Source organism: Carassius gibelio, chromosome A9 (genome assembly GCF_023724105.1).
Source record: "Carassius gibelio isolate Cgi1373 ecotype wild population from Czech Republic chromosome A9, carGib1.2-hapl.c, whole genome shotgun sequence".
Taxonomy (NCBI): domain Eukaryota; kingdom Metazoa; phylum Chordata; class Actinopteri; order Cypriniformes; family Cyprinidae; genus Carassius; species Carassius gibelio.
In genome coordinates, this window is record NC_068379.1 from 10,373,764 (window position 1) to 10,395,602 (window position 21,839).

The 21,839-nt window shown below is 39.6% G+C and overlaps 1 protein-coding gene across 3 annotated transcripts in view; it reads right to left on the minus strand.

Moving 5' to 3' along the window:
* LOC128020207 (interferon alpha/beta receptor 2-like) overlaps positions 1-21,839 on the minus strand; it is a 142,160-nt gene that overhangs the window by 13,965 nt on the left and 106,356 nt on the right. For all 3 annotated transcript variants that reach the window (XM_052606982.1, XM_052606984.1, XM_052606985.1), the window contains one exon: positions 14,818-14,997. In XM_052606982.1, the coding sequence (XP_052462942.1) occupies positions 14,818-14,997 (180 nt within the window). The remainder of the gene's footprint in view (positions 1-14,817; positions 14,998-21,839) is intronic.

The window sequence follows — 21,839 nt, forward strand, 5'->3', positions numbered from 1 at the left end:
CACAACACATAGGCTTTTACTCCACACAGATCTGTGTCAGTGTCTCTTCTCCCCAGTGTGCCAACATGCCGCAGACTGCAGACCCCATTTCCCATGGGGAAGATGTGAACATTTGGCTGAGAGGCATGACAGACAGCCTCACTCCAAAGACATTTGAACTGTTATTGTTTTTAATAATAATCCTAATCCTGAGAAGATTCCTGACACAAGATTCAAGCCAGAACAACAACCACGAGGAGCTAGTCAAGATCACGAGCTCACTAAGCTATGCCTTCAGAACCCAGCTGAAACTGAGCGACAAGCACATCACCCACCTTCAAGAGGAGCTGACACGTGCTCAACGTCGCATAGACAAGCTGGAAGTGAAAGTTCAAGATCAAATCAAAGCACCCAGCGAGAGGGAACAGAAAACAACGGAACAAGTTATGAAGCTCCAAGCAGCCCTGGCAGCAGCTCAGCTCGACCAGCAACATGCAACGGCTGCTCAGAAAAACCTGGTAAACAGACTCCAGTATGCCGAACAGCTACTAGAGAAAGCCAAGCTAGACATCAGAAACAAGAATTATGAAATCAGTGCTTTGAAAGACCACCTTGAAGGTTACAGAACTGAAACAGACAATCTGACCCAACAACTAGATGATACCAAACGATGAGCTCTACATGGTCAGAAAAGAACTCCAATATGCTTACAAGCACAAACAAAAGCCAAGGAAAGAGAAACCTCTCTTAGCCTCATCACTGCTGAGCAGAGCTGAGTCCCACGTCCAAGAACTGGCATATGACGAAAGGAGCGAAGGGCCACAACCCAAAACCTCACCTGCCTTCGCCACACAATCCTTTCCTGCCAACGAAAGAAAACCTCCCGTCCAAGGACTTGGAGCTGCACACAGGATGACCATCAAAGACCTCAACAAGCTGTCTGAAAACATCAGCAGGTTCAACCCGGACTCCACAGAGAGCCCCGACATCCAAGGTTACCTGCGAGATATCGAATTTCATCTGGAAGTGAGACCTCATGTGACTGGTTATACCTCCTTAGAGCCACGTCCAGTCCCGAGGTACGAAACTTTCTAGATCAACAGCCCAGTCAAACTAAGTCAAACTACCAGCGACTTTGTGAGGTCCTGATTAAAGAGTTTACAGACCCAGAGTCTGAACATGGACTGTTAACTGCCTTGGAAACCAAACAAGGTCGTCAAGAGACTCCACAAGCTTACTACAACCGACTCCGACAAGCCTACTTTGGTGCACACAACCAACCTGACCTTGAAGAGGATGTGAACTTCAAAAGCCTCTTACTAAAGAATCTGCACCCTGGAGTCAGTCACCATCTAGGTGTCATGGCCTGTCCGAACTCCATGACCATCCAACAGTTGCGTGACCTAACACAGAAGGCTTATAACAAGCAGAAGTTGGCCTCAAAGAAAGGTAACAAAACATCCACACTCTTGAACTCTGTCAACAAAGACTCAAGCCTTGCACTGGACGACACCCAGTGGCATCACAACACCAGAGTCTTCCATCAAGAGCACAGAGAACGTGACCCCCATATCCACGACCGCATTCAGCCCAACTGCTGGAAAAATCCATGGGACCAGCCACGCTTCTCAAGAAACCAAAAGGATAAGAACATCTGGAAACCTAACCAGATATCCAAAGGTAATCACCTGACTCATCCAAGAGCAATTCATGTTGGTGAGCAACAACAAAACCCACCTCAGCACCACTCAGACATGCACAGTGCTGAGTATGCACAAGAACATGACCGCTTACCATCAGAAGACATGGAACAAGTCATGAAACAACTGAGAGAGTTCTTTCAAGATAATTTACATGCATATGACCACAAAGTTGAGTCATGCTCGCTGTGACCAGCGACAGAACGGAAGGCCGGTGATCACCTGGTGCACCACATCAGTGATGACAAGCACCTGTTCAACAACGACCCAGAATGAGTCTTTCACGAAGTCTTTCACGGCCAACTGTTGATGAAAAATCTGAGGTACTAAACGACATCACCTCAGGTACCTAACACAGTCATTAACAAACTGTCAAATTAACTCCAATTCCAAGAACCACATTCCCTGTCTGTCCAACAGCAACCACCATAGCACAGAAGGTCAGAAAGTCTGCTACAGCCAGAAGGCATCAGAAGAAGAATGCAACATAGGAGACAAAGTTTTGCAACCCAGCTGCACACAGCCATGCCAAACTGCCTCCGACTGTGTGCTAAAGAATTTCCTGCCTTGCTGGACTGACCCTCATTAGACCATGGACATGCCTTCATCCAAGCCAAGGATGCAGAGAGCCAGTCTTCAGTGACATGCTAGAAAAAGGGGGAGACAACACAGACTTGAACAGATCTGACCACACATGCACTACACCAGTAACACACACAACATTACCTACACCCAGAGGTAACCACATCTACTGATAACACAGTCAACAAACATATTCTTCCTACAGGTAGAATACCCAACTTTTAGTGTAAAAAACTTACACATAACCACCATGAAGAAACGTGCAGCCATCCTCACAATAGGTAGAACACCTGACACTAAGTTAAGGTTCATGACACACTAGCTGCACCTGACATCCTAGCTCAATAGTAGTTGTAACCCATGCAAGGAAAACCCACAGCAGCCTTGTTTTGTTTTGTTCTTCTTTTACCTATCCTTCTCCTTCCCCTCTTTCCTGAGTAGGTGAAACGCCTGGACACCCTGCAAGGGTCGAAGGTCTGATATTAGGATTGACTCGCAACACCTAATATCCACCAGCCACTCTAAACTGTATGGAAGCTAGAGAGCTCCATTCATGATGGGTCAATTAATTTCATTGAAAATGAGATTACTAGGAAACTAACAGTAAACGTGCAAAGTAAGACAACCTAGAAGAACCAAACAAAGTTAACCACAAATTTGATTGATGAATCAAAATAATAAAACAATTTCCAAAACAATCTAAACTATCCTCAATGTGCTAAACTACATTGACTAATTGAACTTAACCACGTGTACCTAAATAACCTGATGCCTGCACCAGTACAGTAACTGTCACGGAGGTGTTGTCTTGTTGTTTGCTGTGTTTGTCTGTTTCTTCTGCCTTTGTTTCTCCAGCGATCGACGATGTCTTCACCTAAACACCTCGCAGATCGAAAGGAGGATATGTAAAAGAAATGAGTCAAACCAGACAAATTAAAGAGTTTATCAAAGCAGTGTTTGGAACACGAGCCAAATTCCTCAGGAAGTCATAAAACATTCTGTGCCACAAGTCCCAAGGAAGATAACCAACCAACCAACTTGTTCACACAACAGCTTTCAACGTTAACACCACTAGAACAATTATTGACAATTTTAATTCGCAGAAGAGATTGTCAAATTTGTTGTTCGTAATTGAAATGCAACGCTGGACATCACATGGAAACCCATGAGTTAAACACTTCCATTGACTTCCCCCCACCTAGCAGAACCAGACTGAAATTCCTAAGGGGGGGAGGGGACTTGTATCCTCTGCTCTCCACAGAACATCCCTATGTCAGAGAATGACAAAGAAAATGTCTTTTGTACATATATATGGACCAAAATGAACTCCAAAATGACTTATAAATGAATCAGTCCATCCATTCACTCCAAATTCATTTATGTGTAACCCACACATTTGACTATCATGTTATAATCACTTATTGTGTATGTTTTTTTTTTTTATAACTATGGCATAGCTTAACAATTCATAGTTATGTTTGGTATGTGTGTGATCGAATCTGTTTGTTTATTTGTCAAATATATCATAACCTGGTAATAGGAATCATGTCCAAAATTAGACCCTGCAAGGCAGGAAAATTCGGACCACATGCTTGGTAAGATAAACATATGATTTATGAAACCCCCGAGCCAAGACAATATCTGATTTGTCAAGACAACATTTGAGGTGTGGCCAACAGGCCAGTTTAAATACTTAGGACACCATAAAATCTTTGCTGTTAGTCTCTAGCTGTGTTTCTGCTATTAGCCATGTTTTTTTGTCATCACTATTCTTTGAGCGCAGTTGCAGCGTGCTTCAGCCTGCATGCCTGCTGCTACTTAGCCACGATGAGAAGGAACACAACCTTGTCTCGTCAAACTTTATTTCTTTTCTTTTCCGTTTGTGAGTTTCGTGTTCTGAGTTAAGTTTTGTAACGTCGAGTCTCCGACACCTGACCTCTGGTGCCCGTTCAACTTCAGCCAGCGCACACGACTCTGCACCTTCAGCCAACGCCCAACAACCACGGGCTTCCCAAGACGTCAATACAGCCACTTCTGAACTTCCAGTCAATCAGCGACACCGGGATACCCCTTTCACCGGGACTCCTTTTTCACAGGAAACCAAGGCAATGTATCCTCAGACATTTCTGCTGGTGTATCTAATATAATTTTAACCCCATTGAGGAACTCAATGCGAGCGTTAATTAAGTGATTGATGGTTGTTCATGTCTATGCAATTTAACGTATTGCTGTAAACTTGGGATTCCATATTTCCATTCTCCTAAACTCATCTTTCCCCAACTTTCGATCTTCCTGCAACTTGTGTGAATGTGTGAGTGCATGCGTTTATGTGTTAGATTAGTTTATATGTCTTAGATTTATCTAATAAAGCCTTATTCATATTGAAAAGAGAAGTATCTTGTGTTTTGTGCTTACAATTTAATGTCTTAAACTGCCGATCTTGTTACTGTGCTAATTGATAGTGTTTTCACTATACTTTGGATATTAATATCCAGCGCAGATTTGATGTTAAATGGCTTGTTCAGTGAATCGCAGGGCGTCTCAGTGATCAGCCGTGAAACAGTGATTCTGTTCAAATTCCCTTTAAATTATTAAATGATTCCCTTTGAGCTAAATTGACCTGTTTCCGTTACAGTGAGTTGCGGGGCAAACCGAAAATCCTCCTTAACTACATACTGCGACTATTCTTTTTTGTATGTGTTCTTCGCTGGCATTCTCCACATTTCTTTTTTTCTCCCTTAAAAACAAATTTCTAATTCCTGATGCTCAATTTTACCAAACTAATAGCTGTTGATGACTATTCGAATTGAATTCTGCCAAAGTGCGTGCTTGTATGTGTTTGTAATGTTATGTAAGTCTGCTTATGTCTGAAAACAATATATGAAAAACAAAATAATTTCTCATAAATACATTAGGTTATAGCTTATATTTCTGTAGTAGCCTTTTTTTAATTAATTAACAAAATAAAATGTATTGTAAAATTAAAAACTTTTTTTTTTGTGTTCAGCATTCGGTGGGCCGCATTTGAATTCATGATGGGCCGCATGTGCCCCGTAGGCCGCGGGTTTGAGAACCACTGGTTTATTCTATGCGCCTTATAATCCGGTGCGCCCTATATATGAAAACAGTTCTAAAATAGGCCATTTATTTTAAGGTGCTGTTTTATAATCCGGTGCACCTTACAGTGCGGAAAATTAGGTACATGTTTGGCAACAAGCCAGTAGGTTACCCAGCTTGTTTCAGCATGCGTGCGAGAAAGAACACCTCACATGATATCACTCCTACTCCTACTTTCAACATCTAAATAAATCCACGCGAATTTTAGAAGAAAGGCCTGCACTCAGGGGCGTAGCAAGCTTTTCAAAAGTGCGGGGGATGGATGTGGTTTGTTTATAAACAATAAAAACGATGAATACAGTGACAGAGGGGTACAAAATGCAGGGCTTAAAGTTCTCCGGCATCGTGCAGAATTTCCGGCTTGCAGCGTTTGGCTGAAAAAAAAAAAAAAAAAAAAAAAAAAAAAAAAAATCAGAAAAGGGGAGAAAAAAAGGCCCACACAAAGCTTTTTCTCTGATGGTATAAATAATGTAACAATTTACTGTTTTTAAACGTTAAAATAATATACACTTTTCTTTCATAGTTCTTCAACAGGTATGCAAACAATGTCATCATTTCTCACTTTTTTCTCCTCAACAGGTAACGTTACAATCAAACACAACAGGTAAGTATCCACAAAAGTATTCAGCTAATCAACAAACAATGCTCAAAATATCAAAATCAGTTGCACTGGCAATGAACCCATAAATACACTGCTTAACAATGGCAGTTTGTCCCCCATCTTCGTCAATTCCTTGCCTTCTTCATCACAGTTATGTTATACATTGCGTACCACATAACTTTACATAACCGAATTTAGCTAGCTGCTGAACAATATCCCAATAATAGCAAATAGCATTAGTCTAAAAAACGAAATATATTACCGAAAACACTCGACATAAACAAAACGATAACAGAACATCTTCCCAAACACATATCATTTAAAAACTTCGAAAGCATAAACACTCATTCAAAGTACCTGGAAAAGGGAGATGTAAATAACCATAACCAAGTTCCCGCCTCAGCAGTAGCTGACCAATAACACCCCAAGAGAGGCGGGACTTAAGGTAGAACAGCCAATCATCAGCCGGTCACACTCAAAGCTGGTGTCATGTTTGAGAGGGAGGGGGAGAGGAGGCAGCCGCAGCAAGCACAGACACAGAGCGGCCATACAAACGGAGGAGCGACTGTAGTAAGGCGTTTGTGCAAAACTGCGGAAAAACTGCAGAAAACGTGCGGCTGTTGAACCCTCTCACCGGGAAAAGTGTGGGTGTTAAAACATTGGGCCTTAACAGTTTCCACTGTAATTGGATCCTGGACTTTCTAACTGGAAGACCTGTCAGTCCGTGTTGTCAACAACACCTTGAGCACTACCACACTGAGCACAGGTGCCCCACAAGGCTAACTATATGGCTCAGCATTACTGTCTGGGCAGAACTATTGTTCCAGCCTTGAAGCATTAGTGCTCTCAGAAGCTCTAAACTGACAATTCTGAGCACTGAAGCTGTAACATAAGTTTATGTGCATAGAACGTCTAACACATTAAAAACATCTTGCATGTTGGCAAGTTTTGCACTGAATATTGTAAAAAGCAACATTCTCTCACTGAGAGAGAGAAGCTGTATTGCATATGTGGGCTTGTTCTAGCTTATTTTCACCAGAACCACTAACTAAGCATTTGTGCTCTCCGAAGCTCTAAACTGACAATCCTAAGCACTGAAGCTGAAACAAAAATTATGTTTATTTTGTTGGAACAGCAGCTACGCTAATTATGTCTATTTGTTTCGCCCCGTTTTAACTAGGATTTAAACAAGCTCCAGTCTGGATCCAGAACACCTGAGAAGAGATGCTGCCAACCCTGAAACAACATAAAGAAACTTACAAATATTGCTACTTACTATGCAATCACATTATAATTGCTGTTAACAATGTTCATCGTCTGGTTGAAAGTGACGTGACATTCAGCCAAGTATGGTGACCCATACTCAGAAATCGTGCTCTGCATTTAACCCATCCAAAGTGCACACACACAGCAGTAAGCGCACACACACACACACCAAGAAGACCACTAGAAGACGCAGTGTCTCATTTCCCTACACAGGGAACCATGGTTAGTCGTAACCTGAAACGTTTTCCTTTGTACAAACAAAAGGAACTCATATACTGTAGATTAGTTCAAAAGACAATCATTTAAAAGTATGAAATGGGAACTAGATTCCTAAATAATAATTGCTATGCTTGATGTGTTTCATGTAATCGGTGCAACTTAATCAACTTAATCAACTTCTTTTAGCAGATAAAGCCATTAAATATGTGTAAGATATGCAAAGTTTGTTGTTTAATGGAAGCCAGTGTTATTTGCACTACTTTGACATGAATGAAATGTTGAAATCTGGAATTGTACGCACGTTAAGAAACTTTATTTACAAAACCTGCAAAGACACCTCCACAGTAATTAATTAAACAGTGTTTTAATTTATGCTTGGGAAAGGAACAGAGAAGCCGAGAAACTAAACTCTCAGAAGAACTAGTGCTTCACCATCTGTATCTAAGGCAACCGACTTCAGCAGTTACAAGGAAAACCCTTTTCGTCACCATCTGAATCCCAAAGACATCATCCAGACGACAGATCTGCAACCAATCCGAGGTGCAGAATACCCTGAGAAGCAGCAATAAGTGAATCTTCAACTCTTCTGGACTCCACTTTTCAGCGCAAATGCAAGTAGAACAAACAAATCTTCTATCTGCTGAAGCTGGGGCAAATTGATCTTGAGCAGTAAAGATAAGACAAATCTCTGCTTTTGTGTTTCTCTTGGTGTGATCTAAGAACCAACAACCACTACTGGAGCCTTGGGACTTAATTCAAAATCAGTTAATCCTCATCTTCAGTAACTTTATGCGTGTGTTCGTTTCTTGGAATGTGTATTTTCAAGTTAAACTTTGTCCAAACCCTTTGCTACCCAGGTTATTCATTATCAATTTGGTTTATATTCTCGTTGGCCTCGAAGTAGTATAAACAAAACTGTTAACTAATACTGATATTAACGTTCACTGGACAAATAGTTGAACTAAGTATAAACTAATTAAATTTGGAATCAGCTCAATTAAATCAATTCAAATCTTTAGATTTGATTCCCCTCTTTAAAAGAATAGAGCTAAAAAAAAAAACAACACACCCCTACCCCTTCATGTGAACGCACGAAACGGAGAGGTAGGGGAAAGGGAAAGGGCTAAGGGGTAGAATTGGGATTGGGTCTAAGTGTTCCCCTTTTCTAAAGTGTTTCCAAAGTATGGTTACTATAGTTAAACCTTGATAATCACAAATTACACCAACCAACGTTTAACCATGGCATTTCCATGGCATTAAACTCGGAGCTGATAGGACGGGGGCATGGCACAACAGATCTTTTGCAGCATTAAATGCACAATTACAATCATGACTCCACACAAATTTTCTGGAGGTGCTAAGGAGATCTGTCAACGGGGCAACCACAGAAGCAAAGTTTTTACAGAAGCTTCTGTAGTAGCCAGCCATACCCAGGAATCGTCTCAGTTCTCTTTTGTTAGTAGGAATGGGAAATTTCAATATGGCAACAACTTTTTCTTCAACTGGCCTCACTTGACCTTGGCCCACCTTTTTACCCAAATAGGTAACTACAGCCTTTGCAAACTCACACTTTGTTAAGTTTAACGTCAATGACGCCTCAGATAATCTACAAAAAACTTGGTTAAGACTATTCAGATGGTCTCCCCAACTAGCTGAATAGATCACTACGTCATCCAAGTAGGCCTCACAGTTGGCCACCCCTGACAACACGTGCTGCATTAGGCGTTGGAAGGTCGCAGGCGCATTTCGCATCCCGAATGCCATAACGGAATACTGTAGGAAGTTGTCAGGGGTAACAAAAGCAGAGATTTCTGAGGCTCGAGGTGTGAGTGGCACCTGCCAGTACCCTTTTAGAAGATCCAATTTGGTAACATATCGCGCAGAACCAACTCTGTCAACACAATCCTCTATTCGAGGTAGCGGAAAAGAGTCAGGCTTGGTGATGTTATTAACTTTGCGATAGTCAGTGCAAAAACAATAGGACGAGTCAGATTTAGGAACAAGCAAGCATGGTGAACTCCAGGGGCTTTGGCTGGGTGTAGCAAAACCATGTTGCAACAGATATTCAACCTCTGACTTCATTACTTCACGTTTATGCGGATTGACACGGTAAGGATGTTGCTTAATGGGTACTGAGGCACCTATATAGATGTCGTGTGCAAGGACAGTAGTTTGGCGGGGAACATCAGAAAACAAGGTGGGATGCCCACTTATCAATTCCACTAAATTTGTGCGTTGGTTCTTAGGCAAATGAGCAAGATACGAGTCTAAGTTACTCAGTACTGCAGAATTGTTTAGACGTGTACAAGACATTCGATCTTCATTTTCAATCAGATCATCTTCCAATGGACAATATGCAGTAGAGAGCACTGTAGTAGTAGCTGATGACACCACATCGGAGACAGGGGTTTTGTTTGCGACTTCGTTCGTGACATAAGCCTTCAACATATTCACATGACACACTCGACTTTTTCTCCTACGATCTGGAGTTGAGATTGCATAATCAGTGTCAGTAAGCCTTTTCTCAACAGCATAAGGACCAGTGAATTTAGCCTGCAGTGCTGACCCTGGAACCGGAAGCAAGATCAAAACCAAGTCGTTCGGTTGAAAATTGCGCTTTACACTTCTCTTGTCATAGCGCAATTTCATCTTAGATTGTGCAGTTATCAGATGAGCTTTTGCTACATCACAAGCCTTATGGAGACGTTCACGAAAATCACTTACATAGTCCAATACATTACTAGACATTTTTTTTTTTTGATAACTGCTCACTCAGCAGTTTCAAGGGTCCCCGAACAGTGTGCCCAAAAACAAGTTCCGCAGGGCTGAAACCTAACGACTCCTGCACAGTCTCTCTAGCTGCGAACATTAATAACGGCAAACCCTCAACCCAGTCTTTGCCAGTACTGAGACAATATGCACGTAGCATTGATTTTAGAGTTTGGTGAAAGCATTCCAGCGCACCCTGGGACTCTGGATGGTATGCGCTGGATAGTTTATGATCAACTCCTAACTCTCTTAACACTTGAGCGAACACTTTGGACGTGAAGTTAGTACCTTGATCGGTTTGGATAACTTTAGGCAATCCAAACATTGAGCAGAACTTAATCTCCTTCACTATCGCCTGGGCTTTAAGAGTACGGAGCGGAACAGCTTCTGGGAACCGAGTTGCAGCACACATCAAAGTCAAAACATATTGATGCCCTGATTTTGATTTTGGTAACAGCCCGACACAATCCATAATCAACCGTTCAAACGGCTCACCCACTACTGGAATCGGATGGAGGGGAGCAGAAGGTAAAGTCTGATTCGGCTTACCCGCGATTTGGCAAACATGGCAACTCTTGCAGAATTTGGAAACACTAGACTTTAATCCAGGCCAAAAGAAGTATTGATAAATGCGCTTGTAGGTTTTATTAAGCCGAGATGGCCAGAGAGTGGATGCTCATGGGCAAGCTGCAATACCTCAGAACGATAATCAGAAGGCAAAACAATCTGACAGACAGCTAAAGCTTAATCAACATCATGTGGCTTCCAGCGACGCATTAGGACATCATCTTCCCAAATAAAGGCTATTCTAGTATCGTACGAGTCCTCTAACTGAACAGCAGCTTCAAGGCAGGGTGCTAGAGATTGATCAGATCTTTGAGCAGCAATTAAGTGTTCTCTTTCAAATCTCAGAGCTGTTGCTTTTAAACCTGACTTCACAGAATCATTAGGGTCTAATTGTGTTTTAATATATAGAGTACACTCCAGAGGTTTTTTTTCTGGATTCAAAAATGAGTCAGCAAGATTCACCGTCTCTTCCCACTTCCGTGCCTGAGCACGAGTTACTGCACATGCAAGAAACACGGAAGGGTAACAAATCGCAACATCAGAGTCAGGCGATATCTCTGGCGTATCAACGACAACTGGAGAGGGGAAAACCTTACCGCCTGCCAAGTCATTCCCCAAGATAAGGCTTACCCCATCCACAGGCAGCTCAGTTCGCACCCCAAGAGGAACCACACCTGTAACTAGATCAGACTTAAGATAAACCACATGCACTGGGACCCTCACACATCCCAACTCAATTCCACGCACCAACACATCAGTACCAGAGTACGTATCAGCAGAAAATGGCAAAGCATCTGCTAAAATAAATGACTGTTTTACTCCTGTGTCCCTCAGAATTGAGATAGGCTTACCCAGAGAGTCAGAACCAAGGGAAACCGAACCCTTAAAGAGAAAAGGTTCAGACCCAGTACCATCAGCCGACACTGAACAGTTTTTCGGGATTGAGACAGCCTGAGCAAAAACTACACTTTTAGATTTCCCAGCAGCATTTTTCTGTTTCCATGCTTTACAATCCATTATCAAGTGGCCTGGATCCAAACAGTAGAAACAAACACGTTTGTTACTGGAGCGTTTTGCATCAGCTTTACAACCTTTTTCTGCCATCTCCCTTAAAACACTGGAAGTTTCCCTCTCCGCCTGTTCCGTATTAAACTGACGTTTGGACTGACGTGAAGATGTAAATACTGTCTTATGGGTGAGCACAAACTCGTCTGCTATCACAGCAGCTTCAGAGAGCGTGCTTACCTTTTGTTCATTCAAATGGACAACTACAGTTTCAGGTGCACAATTCTTAAACTCCTCCAATAAGATAAGTTCCTGCAACTGCTCAAAACTGGTGACTTTATTAGAGAGGCACCACTTCTCAAAGAGTGTTTATTTCTCTCTCGCAAACTCTACATATGTTTGTTTGGCTGTTTTCATTAAGTGTCGGAAGCGCTGACGGTAGGCTTCAGGAACCAATTCATATGCTCTCAATACTGCCGCTTTGACAATTTCATAATCAAGAGATTGCCCAACCAGTTAATACCTCACAACATCAAAGTTAGGCTAGGTATTACCAACTGGGTCGTAGCCAACCGTGTTGGATTGTGAAGGTGAACTCTCAAACGTTGGTAAGGAGGGAGATCCCAAGCGTGGAAGGGGAACAGGCTTCCTGCGCAAAGTTTCAGCTTCTAATTCAAGAGTCTTTAGCTTAATGTCACGCTCTGCTTCAACCTCGACAGTACGGAGTTGTACTACTTTAATATTGTGTTCTTTTTTTTTTTAGCTCCAACTCAAGCTCTTTCAATTTAACTACCGTTATCGGATCTAATCGAGATTCAGCAGGAAGGGATACACCTGAAGAAGAAGTTTCTCTCCCTCCTACGTTCTCCTCTAACACATCCAGTGGTGATTCAGCAGGTAAAATGCCTGTACTCACCAACTCCTCATACAGCTTCTCTTTGATCACCTGCTTGGTAGCATCTTTATTTACTATAACATTGAAGAATTCAGCAATTAATAACAGATATTTCTTTCTGCACTGATTAAAAACTTCTGTAGTTGGTAGAAGTGTAAACGCCAATAGATCAAATTCCATTTTTACATATGCAGTCTGCCCTCACCCACCCCCCCCCCCAAAAAAAATTAAAGCAGCCAAAACTTACTTTACCAACCTACCAATAAGGTGCTACAATGCTCTACCCCATAAATGTGTGTTTTTACAAGAGAAAGTCACCAATAATAGGAAAGTTCAACAGCAAGTAACTTTGTAGAGGACACTTGTTAACTCTACAAATAATCAAATTCGCAAAGGACGAGCCCCCAAATATGTTACGTCCCACTAGTGTCTAGGGTTCTTGTCTGAACGTAACAAAATTAGGATTTTAAAGAGCATTAGTCAGGGCCCTGCCACAGCACCACAACAGCAAGAATCATTTTAAGGCTTTTATTTAAAAGCTCTTAACAGAAAGAACGTGTACATCCATGTCAAAACTTTAGGGGAACAAAGACTTCAGAAGGGGGCAATGCCAAAATAACAAACAAAAGTTTAGTCTACCTGGGAAATTAAATTCTTAATAAGCTTCACAAACAAATAAATGACAGAAATGTACACTCACTCCCTACCTAACCACAAACCAGGAGAAAACACGATTACAAAACCAAAATGGCGCCCACCTCCCTACAGTTCCCAAGTAACACACAAAAAAAGTAAACAATCAGGAGAATAACAGCTTGAAAAGGAAAATAAAAGGGGTGGCTTTATAACAGTGAAATGTTAGGGGCGTCTCACCAGCAACAGAACTCCTAGGCATCAGCATTCAACAATGAGCAGACTACAGCATTCAACAATGAGCAGACTACAGCATTCAACAATGAGCAGACTACAGCATTCAACAATGAGCAGACTACAGCATTCAACACAACAGTTTCAAACAACTGGACCGGGCAGGACACAGACCAAGCTCTGGAGAAAAGTTCTCCCCGATTGAGAGTTCTGCTGGCTTTTATGCTGCTTCCCTCCTGGTTGGTAAGCAGGTGCAGCTGGGGACGCAATCAGCTACCTGCCAGAGTGAAAGAGTGGGAGGAGCCAAAGGAGAGCAGGATACACAAAACAAAAACCACAGGAAGAAAGAAACACATACCACAGTACCATGCAGGTCTCACAAATATATATATACGTCCTTGGACGTAACACTTGTTAAAGGGAATCTAGGGTTAGCAGTCAAACTCTCTAAGCACTAGGCCCCATTTATTCCCCAATAATTACTACAATTTTACTCTAATAAAACCATGATATAAAACATTTTCTTAAGTGTTGATGGAGTCCCCTTGAAACATTTCCATTGTCGTTTGGGCCACATGCCACATGTTTTTTAAGTATTTCGTAATCATGTGAGTCTTTGCAGTGTGCTTTGCAGTATTTGGTTGTGTTGTGCATACAGTATTTGCAGAGCGTTTCTATATTTGGTTATGTTGTTAGTATCTGCAGTGCACATGTTGTCAAACTGATGAATATGTTTTCTTGGTGTTTTTTTCAGATGGAGTATCAAGCTCACATCAATTAATTAACATTAGCTCCACATGAAACATTCAAATAACACTCAACATCTAACCACTCACAAGCTGTAGTAAGATACTGTGCAGATCTTAAATGAACAATGTCAAGATATGATACTGTCCATTATACTGTAAATGAAGCTGATTTAATATGGTGTTCATTGTGTTATAAATAATCAGACTCTTAAAGTTGTGTATTATAATTGTTGTTATGATTATTCATGAGTTGATATATTATAAGACATTTTATAATGCATTAAGTATTCATCATAATGCCTTAAGAATACCCTTATAAATATGGGCTTCATAGAAATTGTTACCAAAAAATATTAAAAAGCTTACTGATCCCAAACTCTTAAACAGCAGGGTGTGTCTGTGTGTGTGTGTGTGTGTATATATATATATATATATATATATATATATATATATATATATATATATATATATAAACAGGATATATACAGGTATCAGACCGACCTCATTGAGATAGTTTTCCTCATCTTCATGTTGCTTGTTTTCTGCATCTTCCTGTACATTCATTTGGTTGTTGTTTTTGGTGGGATGACTCTTAGATGCCCAAATTAACTGTGAATCAGTCCACACACTCTCAAATAATGTCTGTTCAGGAATTAGATGGTAGGCTTCAGTGGTGTTAATCTAAATTAGAAACAAACCAAAAAAAAAAAAAAATGTTGAGAGAGAAAAAGCAAAAGAACAACCATGGCAGGATGATAAATGAGACTTACTAATACTTCAACTATACTAATAAAAGGTTTGGATAGACTTAAACATATATATGATTCTCAGAGATGTATAGTAACGAAGTAGAACTACTTCACTACTGTACTTAAGTACTAAAAGGCGGTATCTGTACTTTACTAGAGTATTATTTTTTTTCTCCTACTTCCACTTTTACTTCAGTACATATTTTCGCTGAGTTTAATACTTTTACTCCGATATTTTTTTTATGTGCTGCATCGTTACTCGTTACTAGGGGTGCTATCGGCCGCATCTCGTCAGTAAAGCCGGTTCTCTAATCAGCGGTTAATTCCATCAGGTGCGTGGTTTCACATAGAGCAGCTGTTACTACACAGAGCCGTTGTTAACTGAGAAGATGCTCCAAAAAACGCTGAAAATGAGGTGGATTTGTGCAGCTTCTCTATTAGCAAAGGCTCTGTGTAGTAACAGTTGCTCTATGTGAAATCACGCACCTGATGGAATTAACCGCTGATTAGAGAACCGGCTTTACTGACGAGATGCGCATAACGATCGGCCGATCGTGATCGGAGCACCCCTACTCGTTAAAATTATAAAAATGTTACGAATCATTCCATTACAAACCACTGCCAGAACTGTAGATGGCAGGTTTGATGAAGCTGGCACATCATTGAGCGAATCAAGCGATTAAGCTCCTCGGTTCACGAATCGGACACGTCTGACAGAAACGGTTCTTGACTCGTGAACGAGTCATTATCTGGCTCGGATCGGTGTTCATCTTCAGTTCTCTCTTCACAGCAGTTCAGTCAGTGTACTGTTTGAGTAAATTAATTACTCCGGGATATTGGTTTGTTTTAACTCAGGGGGAGTGTCACACATTAAACAAGTTAACAGCTTAATTCATCTGTGGATTAATGCGTATTGGAGAAGCGAACCATTTAAAATGATTCAGTTCGATTTGGTGAACGGTTTCAAAAAGATCCGGTTACATCGAATGATTATATCACAAACTGCTTTGTTTTTAACTGTCTTACAACAGACACGGAAGAGAAGACAATGCTGAATAAAGTCATAGTTTTTGCTATTTTTGGACCAAAATGTATTTTCGATGCTTCAAAAAATTCAAATGACCCTCTGATGTCTTATGGGTTTGAAACAACATGAGGGTAAGATATTAATGACATAATTTTGCAAATTGGGCTAACTAACCCTAGTAACCGTTTTTTGTTTACAAGAAGTTACAGTCAAAGGAATTGTGATTGTCCTTTAGGTTAATCATTTGAAATAGTAAAAACAATATGTTCAAACTTTTGACTACTTTCTTTAATAACTACATAACACAATACTTCTACTTTTACTTTCAGTACTTGAGTAGTAAATTTTAAAATAGACTACTTGCAATACTTAAGTACAAAACATGTTGAATACTTTAGTACTTCTACTTAAGTGTGGTGCTTAAAGAGCACTTCAACTTCTACTCAAGTCACTTTTTTGATAGAGCACTTGTACTTTTACTCAAGTATGGGTCTCTAGTACTTTATACATCTCTGATGATTCTCTTTATGAACATTGGTGTATGTACATTATGTACATTTGCTCACAAAATATTATAAGACAGTTTGTGTTAAACAGACTATAATCAGACTTGAGACACTGATTGTGGTCATATGATGTGATTTAAATTTTTCCTTTCTCTTTGGAGTGTTACCAAAGTTAGTAACCCCAATCTGTCTTGAAGCAGCTGTGCCAAGGAGATGCTGTGTGTTTCTAGGGGAAAGCAAAAGCACTTAATTTGGTCTTCCGGAAGTAGATGCATTTAGGACAGAACAACAGAACAGCAACGCATTTTATGGACAACCGTTTCATGAACCTAGGAAAGGAGGTGATTCTGACTTGTTTTACGACAATCTGGCGCTTCTGAATCAGCTTTTGTTAGTATGTTTTTTTATTAGTTGAAGTATTTGCTATAGACTGTTCAAATGCAGAGTTTTGTGCATTGTGTGTGTGTGTATGAGCATGTGTGTGTAAGAATGTGTGTGTGAGAGAGAGAGAGAAAGGGTCACACAGTGGAGTCAGTCTTAATCATCCGTGGCTTGTGTATTGCAAACACATACGAGCTTCATCACTATGTCTGTCACGCGACTCTGATCCCCTTTGGGCTTGAACTTATGGTAAAACTAAGGAAATTATTAACCGTCTTTACTTTTATTTTAAAATATGAAGCTCGTGATTATGGAAAGGGGCATTACATTTCCAACATGTGCTTGCGGTATTCGGCCAATCACAATGTACTGGGTCAGTTGGCCAATCAGAACAGACTGCTAATAAAGCATCATATGACCCCTTTAACTGAAATGAGCACAACTGTTCACTTTGAAGTGAACTTGTCCTCACAACTGTCATGCATCTGCTTGACTAACAACACAACTGTGATGCCATAAAGGATATACAGTACTGTGCAGAAGTCTTAGGCCACTAGTACTTTCACCAAAAAGAAATGCTTTTAAGTTAGTTACTGACAACAGCCAGTGCTCCACAGAGATCTGATCTCACCATCATTCAGTCTGTCTGGAATAACATGAAGAAACAGAACAAACTGAGATGAACTACATCCAGTAGAACTATGGTAATGTCTCCAAGACACTTCAACAGAGATGTATAAAGTACTAGAGACTCATACTTGAGTAAAAGTACAAGTGCTCTATCAAAAAAGTGACTTGAGTAGAAGTTGAAGTGCTCTTTAAGCACCACACTTAAGTAGAAGTACTAAAGTATTCAACATTTTTTGTACTTAAGTATTGCAAGTAGTCTATTTTAAAATTTACTACTCAAGTACTGAAAGTAAAAGTACAAGTATTGTGTTATGTAGTTATTAAAGAAAGTAGTCAAAAGTTTGAACATATTGTTTTTACTATTTCAACTGATTAACCTAAAGGACAATCACAATTCCTTTGGCTGTAACTTTTTTGTAAACAAAAAAACAGATTAAAGGGTTATTTCAGATATTTCAAAACCAAAGTACATGGATTTAAACACTTGCATTCCATTGTGCTGGTCATTTAATGGTGAGAAGAGCAGCAAGCAACACGAGAAAGTGCTTGACTTGTACTGAAGTTTTAGAAATTATTATGCAGCTTGACCCCTCCAGCGAGGTGCAGCTTATTTGAAGTTGGTATTGCATTTCGGTTCATAATACATTATGTTCGTAAATTTGATGCGAAGAAGATTTTTTACAGGTTTTAAACTGGCTTTACAATCAAGAAAAGACGAGCATTTCACACATAGACCATCCGTACTTTTCACCATCAAAAGGCAGCAGGTGCATAAACACACTTCTTTTTTTATTGTTTACTCCATGTAGTTCAGATACATCAAGGTAAGGGCACAAAGGTCTCTTTTACACTCTATCTTTCTCTCTCTCTCTCTTTATAACACACACACACACACACACTATAATTTGCTGTTATACTCCATATAACTCCATATACAAGCCAGAAACTAAGCCTTTTTTTTTGCACAGGCCTATCTGAAGGGATAATGGTCCCACCTAGTAATCAACTGTAAAAATAACAAATTTCCTCTCAAAAAAAAAAAAAAAAAAACTCTTCTCAAAAGGGGGAAAAGAAAAACAATCGAGAATGCATGATTATATGGTGTCATGGCTTTGCAATCAAAAAATGTCATTATAATGGAAGTCAATGGGGCAAAAACAGCCACCAACAACAAATGAGGAAAAAATAAAATCTAATGCTGCACAAAAACTAATAATGCATCAAAGCCAATCTTGTTACTAATCTTTGACATGTCTAAAACTATGATAAAAGGTAAAAAAAAAATATCCAGTCCACAATCATTTTATACATTGAAAATATGTAATTTTGTGTGTTTTTCCCCCAAATCAGTAACATAATTTATGAACTTGGTAATTAAAGAGTTAAAATCTTGGATTTTTTTTTTTTACATTTTGTAATTTTGATCAGGAATGAGGTTGATTCATAGATTTATGAAAAAAAAAATATAAATAAATAAATAATTGATACATTTTTACAGCAGGTTAATTTAGTGGATGTTTTCATCCACGAGCATAACGAAAGGGTAGTAAATTTGCCCACAGTGTACCGTTGAGTTTTTGAAAAAAAATTAAAAGCATTTTCCCAAAATATGGGTCAAAATAAGATTTGTCACCAAAATCATTCCATTAGCTCAAACACAGAGAAAGTTGTGGCCAAAGTAAGACTTTAACCCCTAGTGGATGAAAACGTCCCCAACAACGCGTAAGGGTTAAGACATATTGTGTCACTTCGGAGTAATTTTCAAGGACAAGGAAGAGTTGATTGTCCTTCCTGGGGTGCATTTCCCAAAAGCATCATTAGCTAACAAAAAGGTGTGAAAAGTGACGTGATATGGTGACCCATACTCAGAATTTGTGCTCTGCATTTAACCCATCCAAAGTGCACACACACAGCAGTGAATACACACCGTGAACACACACTCAGAGCAGTGGGCAGCCATTTATGCTGCGGATCCCAAGAAGCAGTTGGGTTTGGTGCCTTGCTCAAGGGTATCTCAGTCATGGTATTGCCGGCCCGAGACTCAAACCCACAACCTTAGCTAATTTACTTTTATAACTTCCTTTAAGAAAATTAACCCTGGTTTTACTATTAAAAACATCAACAACAACAAAAAACATTTAAAATATACAAAAATTATTTTAGTGTATCTTAACTAGTTGTTTATTATCATGCATATTACTAGAATATTTGCCATTTTTTAGTATACAAATTTAACACGTATTAATGCCTTATTCTACATGACTTTATTTTATATCCCTAATCCTACCCAATACTTAAATTTAACAGCTACATTTCTAACTATTAATGAGCAGCAAATTTATTTATTGAGGGCAACGTGGTGGGAAAAATGGTTACTGTAGTTACACAAAAGTTAATCACCACTAATCTAACCTGCTAGACTATCAAATAACATATGTTTGCACTCTGTAGGCATTTTTTTTTTTGCTATTCACGATAAACTGGATAATATCATAACAACAATTGCAATATTATTGCAAGATTCGCAGACCACATCGAAACCCCTATACTTTTTTGATTTGCATCATCTTCTTATTGATCCACCAGTTCATATTTAAAGCTCTGTGTGTGTGCAGGGTTAAAACATTGGTCTCTGAACAAAACAACAGTTTTATTGAAAATGCTCATTCATTCATTCTGCTAACAGGTGGAGTGTTTGGTAGAATATAACTGTTTCCCTGGTAACAGCAGAACAAGAAGCTCAGCACCATACTTCGAACATGCAGCACTCATGTTTATTTAATGATATCATAACGTTAGCCTTTTGTAGTTTAATCTCACATTCAGCCATATCTCAATTCTGGTCTTTCTGTCCCCTAATTTAAGACCTCAAGAATCATAATTAAGACTTCCCTGTACAACTTAAGACTTTTTAAGGCCTTAAATGTGGTGCAACTAATTTAAGTCTTTTTAAGAGTTTTTGAAGACCTGCCATACTTCTGCTGCTGTTCTTTCAATAAGCGAACTAAAAGGGTACAATAAATGAAATTCCAAACGAACATTTTTATCAAAAGTAAATTGCCTACACTTCGTCATTTCATAGTTGTTGTGTATAGGGGATACGCCCGAGCGTTGTGACATGTTTACATTAATCTACACCCTGCCTGCAGCAGTACGGGGTTGTCAGAATGTTCGGAAACAGTATACTATCATTCAGCCTTTTTGAACTTCTTTTTGCCCCCAAGCGAAGAATGGATACAAACTTAATTTGAAGTATATCAGGGCCTTTAAGTTGCAGCACATTGAGCTCTCTCGGCCACCATACATAGTTCCAATAAAAAAAAAATAATAATAAAAAAAAAAAAAAACAGCAGTGCAAAATTGTGTGGTTGGAAATACAGCCCTCTTAAAAGGGTCAATCTATTATTTATAATAAATTCCTGACAATGACAATGCTGAATAAAGTCGTAATTTTTGTTATTTTTGGACCAAAATGTTTTTTGTGATGCTTTAATAAATTCAAAATGTTTCCAACTACTTTTTGGAAGTACAAATGTTTTAAATGTTTTCAACTACTTGTAAATCATGAGACAATTCCCATTCTAAACAGTGACATGGGGCAGTGCAGTCGCCTGTCAATGATGTTAGTTACCCTTTGTTACTGCCTTTACTGATGTAGAAACCACATGACACCAGTGTCGTGGACAAATGCGGAAGTAGCTTCGTGACAAACTTCAACTAGAAGGAGATGCCGATCTCGCTTGTGTTTTATTCGACAGGTGAATTGTTTTGATTCGTATCTTTACAGAAAACGTATGCTATTATAACAATCAACAAGATTAGTATTATGGGACATGCACGCCAAACGCGGGGGATCACGTCTCTAGACCCACACGAGGACACGTCTAATCCATAGTCTGATCATGTCTTTGCATTGACTTCGTATGTAATCTACTCGCGCAAATCGTTGAACTCGCATTAAATCCATGATTTATCTTTCCGTCTGATTGATGGCCGTCAGCAGTTGGGTAGAACACAAAAAATCCCATCATTCCATGTTCCTTCTTAGCGTCATCAAACCACGCGATTGTTATTGTTTTGGTAATGTGCCCTCTAGGCAGGTCCTACAACCTGTACCTTTAAATCACAATTTACATAACAGATTTGTTTCATGCTATGCTACGAAGAGAAACAATGTGAAGTTGATCGTTTAGTCACTGGCTTGATTCACTGATGCATAAAGAGTATAAA